The 12,686-nt window shown below is 34.4% G+C and overlaps 1 protein-coding gene across 2 annotated transcripts in view; it reads left to right on the forward strand.

Annotated features, from left to right (window-relative positions):
* Positions 1-12,686, forward strand: part of GRID2 (glutamate ionotropic receptor delta type subunit 2) — a 1,791,455-nt gene that overhangs the window by 1,532,244 nt on the left and 246,525 nt on the right. For both annotated transcript variants that reach the window (XM_031941365.1, XM_031941366.1), the window contains exon 13: positions 936-1,131. In XM_031941365.1, coding sequence (XP_031797225.1) covers positions 936-1,131 — 196 coding nt within the window. The remainder of the gene's footprint in view (positions 1-935; positions 1,132-12,686) is intronic.

Raw genomic sequence — 12,686 nt, forward strand, 5'->3', positions numbered from 1 at the left:
TTCAATGCCTAAGAACCATTATACTTTGGGAAAATTACTGTATTTTTTTAAATGGTAAGCAGTTTTATAGTGCCTTATTTCATATCCATAGATTATAAAGGTTTTGTAGCATGTTAACTTAACCTTGAGTACTGAATATTGTAAAAGTAAATAAAACATTAGAGTTGAATGCTTGAAATATTACTAACCAGTATTAGGAATATCTGAATGTTTTCATAGTCACAGCATAATGATTCTTCAGAAACCTTAAACAATCCAATGGATAATTGATTCATTATTCTCTGTCTCAATACTTAACTCAGTACCTGGTAATGGATTGACTGCCTGAGTATGACTTAGTACACTAGATTAGATAAACTGAGGCAAATAGTTGACATCTGCTCTACAATAATTTATTCCAAAATGTCATTATACTAAATTCTGAGAGCAAAAAAAATGTAAATATTTATTTCCATTTCCTTTACCTTTTGTACACCTATAAAAAGTACATATGAAGTACTACTATTGGATTAACTTCATCATCCTAACAGGGGCTTGCAAATAGTATTCTATAGCAATATTGAAATTACATTTTTTTCTAAACTGTCACCTTTTAGCCTATAGTCTGAAAAAATATATAGCAGAGGCCATATATTTAGGCTATTACCTAGCTGCCATCTAATTTAGTTTAGCTTGTTGTATAAACTAGAAAACCTATGCTAAAGAAAATCATTATTGTTTAAAAGCATTCCCTATACTGTTCTTTCTTCTTATAATTACAAATATAAAAGTCCTTCTTATAGCTTGCACCTTTTTTTTTTCTAAACCAAACAAACAAACCAAGGATCTAGAAAACTGTCTTCACTTATGTTGCATAAATTTGCCTCCAACCCTCTATTATGACTGTGTTGCAAACATGGTCTCATTTATCCCATGTTTCTTCTCTCCCAATGAAGGTCTCTCCAGGATCTTTCGAAGCAAACAGATATTCCTTATGGTACTGTCTTGGACTCTGCAGTCTATGAGCATGTTCGCATGAAAGGAATGAATCCTTTTGAGAGGGATAGTATGTATTCCCAAATGTGGCGAATGATTAACCGAAGTAATGGATCAGAGAACAATGTGTTGGAGTCTCCAGCAGGAATTCAAAAGGTATTGGCTTTTTGGTGAAAATAAGCACAGATTTTTTTTCAGTCCTGGGTTGGGATTGTTTTATGGGGAATTTTTTGAGGCCTTAATTGTTTCTGTGTATTCTACATTCTATCTCCATGTTCTAGTTTAGATTTAATTTAGGTTTCACTGCACGAGGGCAAAAAATAAAAAGTTTTTATATTTTTCCTAATAGTTCATTTTTCAATGAATTTTTAAAGATACAAATCCCTTTAGCAATTTGAAATTGCTTTTGCTTAGAAAAGGGTCAAAGAATAAGGTTGAAAAGGTTTTTCATCAGATCTCAAACCACAATAACACTACAGCTCCACCTTAATAATGAAGCACATTTTGTTCTCTACATTTTTTATTGTTGCTTTGTGATTATGAGACTAGTTCATCTTGCCAAAACATACTCACTTGGGGTTATGAATGTTTACAATGAGACATTTTTGTATATTTTTAAAAATATGACTTAAGTAGTAATTTTTTCATGTTAAACAGTTTTTCATTTAGTCAGCTATTTAAAAATATATTAGCTGCCTACTATGTACAAATCATTATGCCAGGAACTGAGAGATACACAGATTGTGCAGCATTCTGAAAGAAAATGAATATTTAATTCAACAGATTCATTAAGTACCTACTATGTGCAAGGTACTAGGCTTGGTAGTAGGGATACAAAGACAAAAATGAATAAGTATCCCTGACTTCAATGAACTTACATTCTATTGAATACTTAATAACTTACAATAAATGCATAACAACTGGAAGACAAAGGAATTCTTAAAGTCAAAGTGAGAGATCAATATAAACTGACAGGATCAGGTAAAAACTGTGTGAAAGTTGAACCTTAAACAAGGGAAAGAATTAAATAAGCAAATAAGCAAAGAGGGAGAGGAAGGACTCTTGGGAATGATCTGAGACTGTACAAAGAATGGGGAGAATATTCCTTATTTGAGAATCAAAGTTAATTGAACTGGAACTGGAACATCCAATTTTTTTTTTTATTTCTTGGTAGTCTGGTAATAATTGTAATAAGTACAAGTTGACAAGGAATGTTTTTGAACTTGAGTAATAAAATGATTACTAGTTTTTATTAATTTTCTTCTAACATTTCCAAGAAAAAGAGTGCAAGAAAAAACATTTTCCAAAGGAATGAAGATAGCTGGGTACAAATTGGAATTCAGCTGAAATTTCTAGCATTCTCCTCCAAACAACATTAAACTAAAGTCTAAAAACAAATTTTGGAGTTGCAGAGACAAGAAAAGTCAGAGGGAAACATGTATACAAGCTAAGAAGATTTAAGAGAGGAGATGCACCAGAATAAAAAAAGGCCCAGAGCACAGTAGGAACATTTTAGGTTTTGGAGACAGCCTCAACAGCAGAAGCAACTGCTGCAGCATCAGGAACTCTAAGCCCAAAGATGGTGAGGGATCCAGACGATTGGTCAGAAAGAGATTATGGGCACTTTTGTATTGGATGCAACTGAGGCAGATTGGCAATACTATTTCCTATAAGCAGTTCTGAGTCACACTTCCAGATCAGAGAAGAGTGCATGGTGATTGCTCACAGTGGAGCAGATGCCCTGGTAACAGTTCCAGGGTGGAGAAGAGCACTAACACTATAAAGAGTAGCAAGGGACCTAGTTTCAATTCCAGGACTAAAAAGAGTATTAGTAGCTGTGGCTGCAAGGAAGCAGGGACATTTTCCTAAGTAAAGATCAGACCACAGAATTTGTTGTTTGTCCTTTGTTTTCGAACAAGACCATGACATCAGGGAAGTGATGGAATGTCATGCAAGTGAATTGTATTTAAGTTGGGGAAGGGGGCTGTGCAAGGTCATCTGCCTCACTTTCCTCTCCACTGGGTCCAGGGGCAAGATATAGATGAGGACAACTAGAGATAGCTCTAGATGCAGGGGGATACCATGCCTTTTTAAACTAAGATCTTTAACAGGTTTCAGTTTTACTGAGGGTGAACCGATTCAGTGATTATAGTCTAGGTAGCAAATAAGGCAAAGAATCTCCTTTTTCACCTAGTTACAAAAAAAAAAATCTGAATGAGACCCTCAGGGTTTCTGGTCAAAACAGAAATGAGTACTATTTTCAATCTGAGTCCATCAGTACTTAAACATGACCAAATGGGTCTTGGCTTAGGACCTATTGGTGGCCAAGACTACATCCAGGATAGCAGTGAATGTAGTTCTCCATCTTAGGAGCAACAAACACTTACAGACATACAGAATGAGTTCTGAAAACAAAAATGTGGAAAAGCTTAAAACTTGACACAATGCCTCCCCAACATCAGATGAAGAGAGGCCAATTTTAACAAAGTTCAATTTAAAGAAATAGGTTGGGGGGAAAAAAGGAAGGAAAGGAGGGAGGGAGGGAAGGAGGAAGGAAAGGGGGAAGTGAGGAAGGGAGAAAGGAAGGAAGGGAGGAAGGAAGGGAGGGAGGAAGGAAGGAAGGAAAGGAGGAAGAGAGGAAGGAAGGAAGAAAGGGAGAGAGGAAGAGAGAAAGGAAGGAAGGGAGGAAAGGGGGAAGGGAGGAACGGAGGAAGGAAGAAAGAAAGGAAGGGAGGAAGGAAAGAAAATGTGATCATAAAAGGCTACTACAGTGCTAATAGGGAAGACCAAGACATAAACTGAGACAATGTAAAAACAGCTATAACCAAAGCCTCAAATAAAAAATGATAATTGAACACAAGATCAATGATAATTCCTGGAAGAGTTAAAGGAAGAGATAAGAGTGGTAACTGAAAAACAAGGAAAAGAAATATGTGATGTAAGAAAATTATGAAAAGAAGATTTACAGATTTGTAAAATATATACAAAAATTCACTCAAGAAAAGAACTCATTTAAAAGCAGAATTGGCCAAATGGGGAAAAAAAGTTAAAAAATAGTTAAATGAAAATAGTAATTCCTTAAAGATTGGAATTAGTAAAATGGAAGCTATTAACTCTAAAGAGAAATCAGAACACAATAAAACAAAGTCAAAAATGGGGGAATAGAAGAAAATGTTGGGGGGAAGCAAAAAACTGACCTGGAAAAAAAATGAAGGAAAAATAATTCAAGAATATTTGGACTTTTTAAAAGCTATATTTTTAAGGGGAATGTAGGCATCATAATTTAAGAAATTTGGGGAAATTACCCTAATATCTTAAATACAGAGTTCAAAGTAGATGTGGGGAAATAAAAATCCACTGATCACCTCCTGAATGAGATCTTCAAAAGAAAACTCCTAAGAATAATCTAGTCAAATTCCAAAGTTCTTAGGTCTATGAGATAATATTATAATCAGTCAGAAAGAAACAATTCATATATTGTGGAGCCACCACCACACTTAGATTTAATAGCTTCTACATTAAAGGAATAGAAGGCTTAGGATACTGCAACAGGTAAAAGACCTAGGATAACAACCAAGAATAACTTACCCAACAAAACTGGGTATTATCATTCAGAGAGGAAATTGATTTTTATTGAAATAGAGACTTCCAAGAATTGCTGATGAAAACACCAGAGCTGAAAATAAAATTTAACATTTAACTTGAAGACTCAAAATAATCTTAAAAAAGTAAAGATGAAAAAATAATCATAAGGGACTCAAAGTTAAACTGTTTACATCCTATGTGAAAAAAAATACATGTAATTCCAAGGAACTTTATTATTATTAGGACTGTTAGACAGAGTCTCCACAAACAGAAGGTATGAATGTAAGTTGATTGATTATGTTGGATGTCTCAAAAATGTAGGGGTAAAAATAAAGGAATGCAATAGGAGAATAGAGAAGAGATAGAACAGGGAAATGTTTCTCACATAATAGGTACATTAGCAAGGAAGAGCTTTTACAATGGAGAGGGAAATGAGGGAGTGGTAAGTAGTGCTTGAACTTCTCAATGGAATTGGTCCAAAGACAGATATATCTATCTAACTCAATAGAGAAAGAAGAGCACAAGAGGATAAGAGATATGAGTTGGGGGTTAAAAAAAACAAAGGAGGGTGAATTTAGGGAGGTTAGAAACAAAACAGAATTTTGAAAAAAGGTATCATAAAAAGAGAGAACATTAAAAAGAAGAAACCTGGATGGAGGGAAATATTTGGTTGTTGTTTGTCTTTAATTTTCAAAGAACACACAACTCCACAATGTTGCCATCAGGGTTTTGTGTATTCAGCTGTGGTCCATCAGTCCAATTTAGAAGATACTACCACAGATCAGGCACAAGTGCACTGTTAGAGCTTTTAATGTGGAAGTGGCTCTGGATTTGCACAACTCATGTTTCTTTTTTGCTTCAATGATTCTACTTTGCCTATGGACTACAAGCCCTTCTTTGAAGCAAGCACACCATACAGGACACTCCTATGCCAACATTTCCCATGTCTCATAATTAAAACTAAAGTTTTTTAGAGATACTTTGAGAGTGTCCTTATACTACTACTTTTTCTCACCACCATATGAATACTCACCTTGTGTAAGTTCTCCATAAAAAGTCTTTTGGATAGCAAGAATTTGGCATTCAGACAATACAGCAGTAGAATTTAAATGCTTGGTGCTTCAGCTTTGAAGAGAATCTCACTGTCTGGTAACTTATCTTGCCAGGTAATCTTTAGAATCTTCCCGAGACAATTCAAGTGGAAGCAGTTCAGTTTTCTAGCATGATGCTAATTGAGGTATAAACAGTATAGTAAGCATGAAGATCCTATAGATCTTCAGTTTAGTAGGTAGCTCTCTAGTTTCATAGGCAGTCTGATACCTCTTCTATCCTACACTTTCTTTTGGAGCCCCCAAAATCCTAAGCTAGTTCTAGCAATTCATATGATCAATCTCATCATCCATGTGGATAGTCCTGGAAAGTGCATTGTCAAGGTAAGTGAACTTTAGCCACATCATTGACAATTTCTCCATTTACTGTGACCACTTGTTCCATATATGGATGGTATAGTACTGACTGGTAGAGGATTTCTGTGTCCTTATTGATTAATCATCTGAAAGATAGTGATCTTCCCAAGAATCATTGTAACTTTAGAAAGGGCTGCAGAATGGAAGACATGATGTTTGGTGTCTTACCATTGTAGGAAAAAGTCTGGGAGCAAAGGTCCATATTTATTTATCAATCTGACCAAGACTTTTGTCACTTGTGAGAATCTATGGAAGCTTATAATGAAATTGGGTTGTCTGGAGAAGTTCATGAACATTATATGCCAGTTTCATGCTTTCACAAGTAATGGATGAAGCATGATTTCCCAGTCACCAATGGAGTGAAGCAGGATTGTGTGTTTGATCCCATGCTCTTCACCAGAGTATTTTCTGCAGTGTTGTCAGACACCTTCACTGAAGACAAAAATGATATAAATATCAACTTTTGCGCTCTTGGTATACTAATTAACTTGAAAAGGTTACAAGCAAATACCAAAGTGGAGAGGAAGTTGGTGCATTACTTTTTGTTCACAAGTTATTGTGCATTTAATGCAGCCTCTAAAGCTGAGATGCAACAAAATATGCATTCATTCTTTGCCACCTATGTTAATTTTAGCCTCACAATTTTGGTCCGATGTAGTAATAACTAAATGGGAATGGGATAAGCTAATCCATAAAATGGAATATAACAAGAGAATGGATTAGAAATCAGAATCCAATAATATGTTGTAAAAAGGAGACATACTTGAAACAGAAAGACACATACAGAATAAAATAAAGACCTGGAGTGGAATCTATTATGCTTCAACTGAAGTAAAAAGGAAAAGGTAGTAATCGTGATCCCAGACAAAATAAAAACAAAAATAGATCTAATTAAAATAATCAGACAAACTCCATTTTGCTAAGTTGTACCATAAACAGTGAAGTAATATCAAAAAATTTTATACCAAGTTTTTCTAATAAAGACCTCATTTCTCAAATATATGGAGAACTGAGTCACATTGATAAAAATAAGAGCCATTCTCCAATTGGCAAATGATTAAAGGATACAAAAAAGCAGTTTTCAAAAGAAATTAAATCAAATTGTATGAAAATGGTCTAAATCAGAATTGAGTAGAGAAAGGCAAATTAAAACATCTCTGAGGTACCACCTCACACCTATCAGAAACAACAAATAAAATTCTAGGGTGGATGATGGAAAATAGGCATTTTAATAGTAGTGAACTGGTCCAGTCATTCGAGAGAACAATTTGGAACTATACTCAGAGAACTATAAAACTGTGCATACCTTTTGATCCAGCAATACCACTACTAGGTCTATATCCCAAAGAGATCAAATAAAAAGATAAAATACTTACTTGTACAAAAGTATTTATAGCAGCTATTTTTGTAGTGGTAAAGAACTGGGAATTAAGGGGATGCCCATCAATTGAAGAATGGATGAATAAGTTGTGACATGATTGTTATGTAATACTACTGTGCTGTAAGCAATGATGAAAGGGATGGTTTCATCAAAACATATGTGAAATGATAAAAAGTAAAGTGAGAATTACAAAACAATTGCACATAGTAAAAATAATGTTGTAATTATGATCAGCTGTGAAAGATATGGCTGCTTTAATCAATATGTTTATCTAAGATATTTCCAAAAATGTTTTCCTCTAGAGAGAGAACTAATGAATTCTGAGTGCAAAATGAAGTATAATTTTCTCACTTGCTTTATTTTTTTATTTTGTTTTGTGATATGGAAATATGTTTGGATATGATAATTTAACATATGATATGAGAATATATTTTGCATGATTTCACATGCATAATTGATATCATATTGTTCTTTTTCTCAGTGGGTGGGTGGGAGATGCAAAGGAGAAAGATAATCAAGATTTCAAAAATTAAAAAGAAAAAATGTTTAAGAGGTATTGATAATGAAATGCATTTTGAGTCAGACTATGAAGTCAGACTAACAGAAAGTTTCTGTTAGAAAAAAAATTCTACACCTCTGCCAAAATGTACTGAGTTTGGGGGGAGAATCCAAGATCAGATTATATCAAACACAGATGTGCATTGTTGAGTATCCTTTATTGAAGAAAAACAACTCTTTTTTCACATGTTCTTCTAGTAATTTTTTTTCAATTTCTAATTTTTTACAAACACAGAATTTTTCTGAAAGGGAGCTCTCTCATAGAATCTCTACCATATGGGTTTCCGAACTCCACTTAGACACCTCCACAGAAGGATATTAATGATCTCCCAGGGCAGCTTATATTATTTTCTGTAGAACTCTGTTCATTCTTTCTGATATTGGGCCACAACCTGACTCTTAGGTTTTGTTTTCTGGGACAATGCAGACAACTTGTCATGGCAGACCTTGAAATATTTAAATACAATTATCACATTTCTTTTTGCTATCTTCTTTTCCAGCTTAAACATGGTCCATCCCATTACCATTTCTTGTATATAGCATGCTTTATAGCACTTTCACTATCCTGTTTTCCTGCATTTAGCCTGGAGAAATCTACTACTTAAAGAGATAAGAAGGGAAGGAAATAAGCATTTACAACCTACCATCTGCCAGGTACTATGCTAAGTGCATTTTACAAATATTATTTCATTTGATCCTCACAACAATTCTGCAATGTAAATTCTGTTATTTGTTCCATTTTATAGTTTATAAAATTGAAACAAACACATCATGCAGATCTCAAAGTCAGACAGCTAGCAAATGTCTGAAGACCAATTTGAACTCAGTTTTTCCTGACTTCAAGCTCACCTACCAACCGCTTCTAAAGGAATCCTAAATGTTTTTGCCATTTTTTTAAAGCAGCTGAAATAAAATTGTCTAGGATGTATAACTCTATATAAATTCTTTGTAAGAAGTTGGTTTATCATGAATAGCCATTGAGGAGAGGAACTGTAGCCTGAAAGAGGTGTAGGGTAAGGAGGGCATGTTGACAGGCTCCTATATGGGAGATAAAACCACCATTTATAGTAGCACAAAAGATTCTTCCATTAAAAAGACATTTCTATGATTAATAAATATCTTTTTATTAAGGGAGTTTGTTATCTAGTCTGTAGCCAAGTTGTACAGTCTACAATGTCCCAAAGGTCCCACTAAAATGCCCCAACACCTTTCTCATGTAATTCCTTTGAATCGCCAGACAGAATATAGAATTGATTTATTCTGTAAGACAAACACTTGCTATAGGTTCTGAATCCAAAAGATAATAGTGGGTCACAGATACAAAGTGAGGGGACCCAGTTTAAGGAACACCAGCCTACATTTGGCTTTGTGGATAAACATATCATAAGCCAGAGTAAATACTAAATTAAAGCTAAGTAATCAGGAGCCAAGAGACACAGATGCTAAAAGAGAAGCAAAGCAAAATAATAAACTTTTGGGCAGATATTCAAGAACCAGGAGAACACAGATGAGGCAAAATAAATGAGCAATAGACTGGGGAAATAGTTTAAGTTCCCAAAGGATAAGAGTTAGTAAGTGAGGTGAATAGATGAAAGCCACTACTCTTAAGATCTTGACATCAGTTAGCTTATTTCAGGCAGAAAGATTATTTTTTCCTTCCTTCTGGAGGCAGGTGCCAACTCTAGGATGATACCAAAATGGAATGAAACAACTTCCCACATCTGGCAAATCCTGAGAGGACTTTCAAAGAATCCATGAGTTAGTGGAACTAAAACTAAATGAGTGGGACAGTAGTCCTTCCCCAAATTGAATTCAGAGACTCTCAAGGTAGGAGATAAAAGGAATTTATTATAACCTAATGAGAAAGGACAACTCTCTACAGTCATAGTGTTAGCAAAGAGAGTGCAAAGTACAAGCTGCAAAACACAGAATTATATAATGGAAACCTCCTCCCCTTCCTGGCCTTTTCTTCCATTGACTGGAGCATACAATCTAAATTTGGAAATCTACCTGAGAAACAAAGAACAAAGGAGTTAATAATACTAGCCAATGACACATTCTTTAGGAACTTAATGTTGATCTGGTGAAAAGGAATGTTTGCCTAAGATAAACTAACACCTCTGACTTTGGCGAAAGCACAGCTTGTTATTGCAAAGCTTCTAGTTGTAACTAGGGCATAGGTTGAGATCACATTCTTATGAGGAGAGCTCTCACAAGAGAGCTAGAAGGAAAATGTGAAAAGGAAAGGGAAGCTTGGCAAGAGAGTCTGGATAAGTCATCCCACTCATTTAAAGAGATAGTGGATAAAGAAATCAAATCCTTGAAAAACAGAATTAGTGAGTTGGAAAAAGAAAATAGCTCTCTAAAAAATAAAATTAGTGAAATGGAAAAAAATTCCATAGAACAAAACAACTCACTTAAAAACTCATTTGGACAATTACAAAAAGATATAAAAAAGTGAACCCACTTAAAAAGTCATTTGGACAATTACAAAAAGATATTTAAAAAGTGAGTGAAGAAAATACTTCATTGAACAAATGGAATTGAATGATTTGAGGAGACACCAAGAATCAGTCAAGCAATACCAAAAAAACGAAACAATGGAAAAAATGTCAAATATATTCTTGGAAAAACAACAGACCTGGAAAATAGATCTAAGAAAGACAACCTGAGAATTATTGGACTCCCTGAAAAATATGATTGAAAAAAAGAGCCTGGGCAATATTTTCCAGGAAATTATGAAAGAGAACTGCCTAGAAGTCATAGAAGCAGAGGGTAAAATAAACATTGAAAAAATTAATCAATCACCTACTGAAAAGGACCCTAAAATCAAAACACCAAGAAATATAGTGGCCAAATTCCAGAACGATCAGATGAAGGAAAAAATACTGCAAGCTGCTGGAAAAAAATCAATTCAAATATAGAGGAGCCACAATAAGGATTACTCAGGATCTAGCAGTGTCCAAATTAAAGATTGAAAGGCCTGGAATATGATATTTTGAAAGGCTAAGCAACTTGGTATGCAGCCAAAAATAACTTACCCAGCCAAAACGAGCATCTTTTTCCAGGGAAGAAGATGTACATTCAATGAAATAAGTGAATTTCATCTATTTTGATGAAAAAACCAGAACTAAACAAAAAGTTTGATCTACAAATATAGGACTCAAGAGAAAACTAAAAAGGTAAAAAGAAATCTTTGGAACTATATTTCTGCTATAAAGATAAAGAACACATTTATACTTTGTTCTAGAAACTAGAGGTGAAAAGAAAAAAGGTAAAGCGGGGGTACTACATCTCACAAAGAGGCAAAGGAAACCTATTATATCTGAGAGAAAAAATGGAGGGGGATGAACATATTGTGTATCTTAATACCATCAGAATTGGCTTAAAGAGAAAAATATTAGACATATTTGATTTATGGTGAAACTTCTCCCACCTCATTGAAAAGTGGAAGGGGAAAAGGGAAAAGGGAATGAGTAAGCTAAGTGGAAGGGAATACAGAAATTGTGAGGAAAGGGGGTAAGATAGGGGGAGAAAATCTTAGGTGGGAGGAGGGATACTAAAAAGGGAGGGTTGTGAGAAGCAAGTGGTACCCACAAATTTAATATTGGGGAGACAGATAAGGAGGAAGGAAAGGAGAAAAGCATAAACAGGAGTTAACAAAATGGCAAGTAATACAGAATTGGTAATCTTAATCATAAATGTGAATGGAGTAAACTCCCCCATAAAGAGGAAGCGGCTAGCAGACTGGATTAAAAAATAGAATCCTACAATATGTTGTTTATAGGAAACACACCTGAAACAGGGCGCTACATACAGAGTAAAGGTAAAAGGTTGGAGCAGAATCTACTATGTTTCAGGTGAAGTCAAAAAAGCAGGGGTAGTCATCCTGATCTCCGATCAAGCAAAAGCAAACATTGATCTAATTAAAAGAGATAAGGAAGGGCACTATATCTTGCTAAAGTGTAGCATAGATAATGAAGCAATATCAATATTAAAGATTTATGCACTAAGTGGTATACCATTTAAATTCTTAAAAGAGAAATTAAGAAAGCTGCAAGAAAAAATAGACAGCAAAACTATAATAGTGGGAGATCTCAACCTTGCACTCTCAGAATTAGGTAAATCAAACCACAAAATAAGAAAGAAGTCAGAGATAAATAGAATACTAGAAAAGTTAAGTATGATAGATCTTTGGAGAAAACTAAATGGAGACAGAAAGGAGTACATTTTCTTCTCAGCAGTTCATGGAACCTATGCAAAAATTGACCATATATTAGGACATAAAAACCTCAAACTCAAATGCAGTAAGGCAGAAATAGTAAATGCATCCTTTTCATACCACGATGCAATGAACATTACATTCAATAAAAAGCCAGAGGAAAAATGACCAAAAAAATAATTGGAAACTAAATAATCTCATATTAAAGAATAACTGGGTTAAACAGCAAATCATAGACATAATTAATAACTTCACCCAAGAAAATGACAATAATGAGATGTCATACCAAAATATGTGGGATGCAGCCAAAACAGTAATAAGGGGAAATTTAATATCTCTCAAGGTCTACTTGCATAAAAAAGAGAAAGAGTTAGTCAATGAATTGGGCTTGCAACTAAAAATGCTGGAAAAGGAACAAATTAAAAACCCCCAGTCAAAATCTAAACTTGAAATTCTAAAAATAAAAGGAGAGATCAATAAAATTGAAAGTTTAAAAAAA

This window comes from Sarcophilus harrisii, chromosome 6 (genome assembly GCF_902635505.1).
Source record: "Sarcophilus harrisii chromosome 6, mSarHar1.11, whole genome shotgun sequence".
NCBI lineage: Eukaryota > Metazoa > Chordata > Mammalia > Dasyuromorphia > Dasyuridae > Sarcophilus > Sarcophilus harrisii.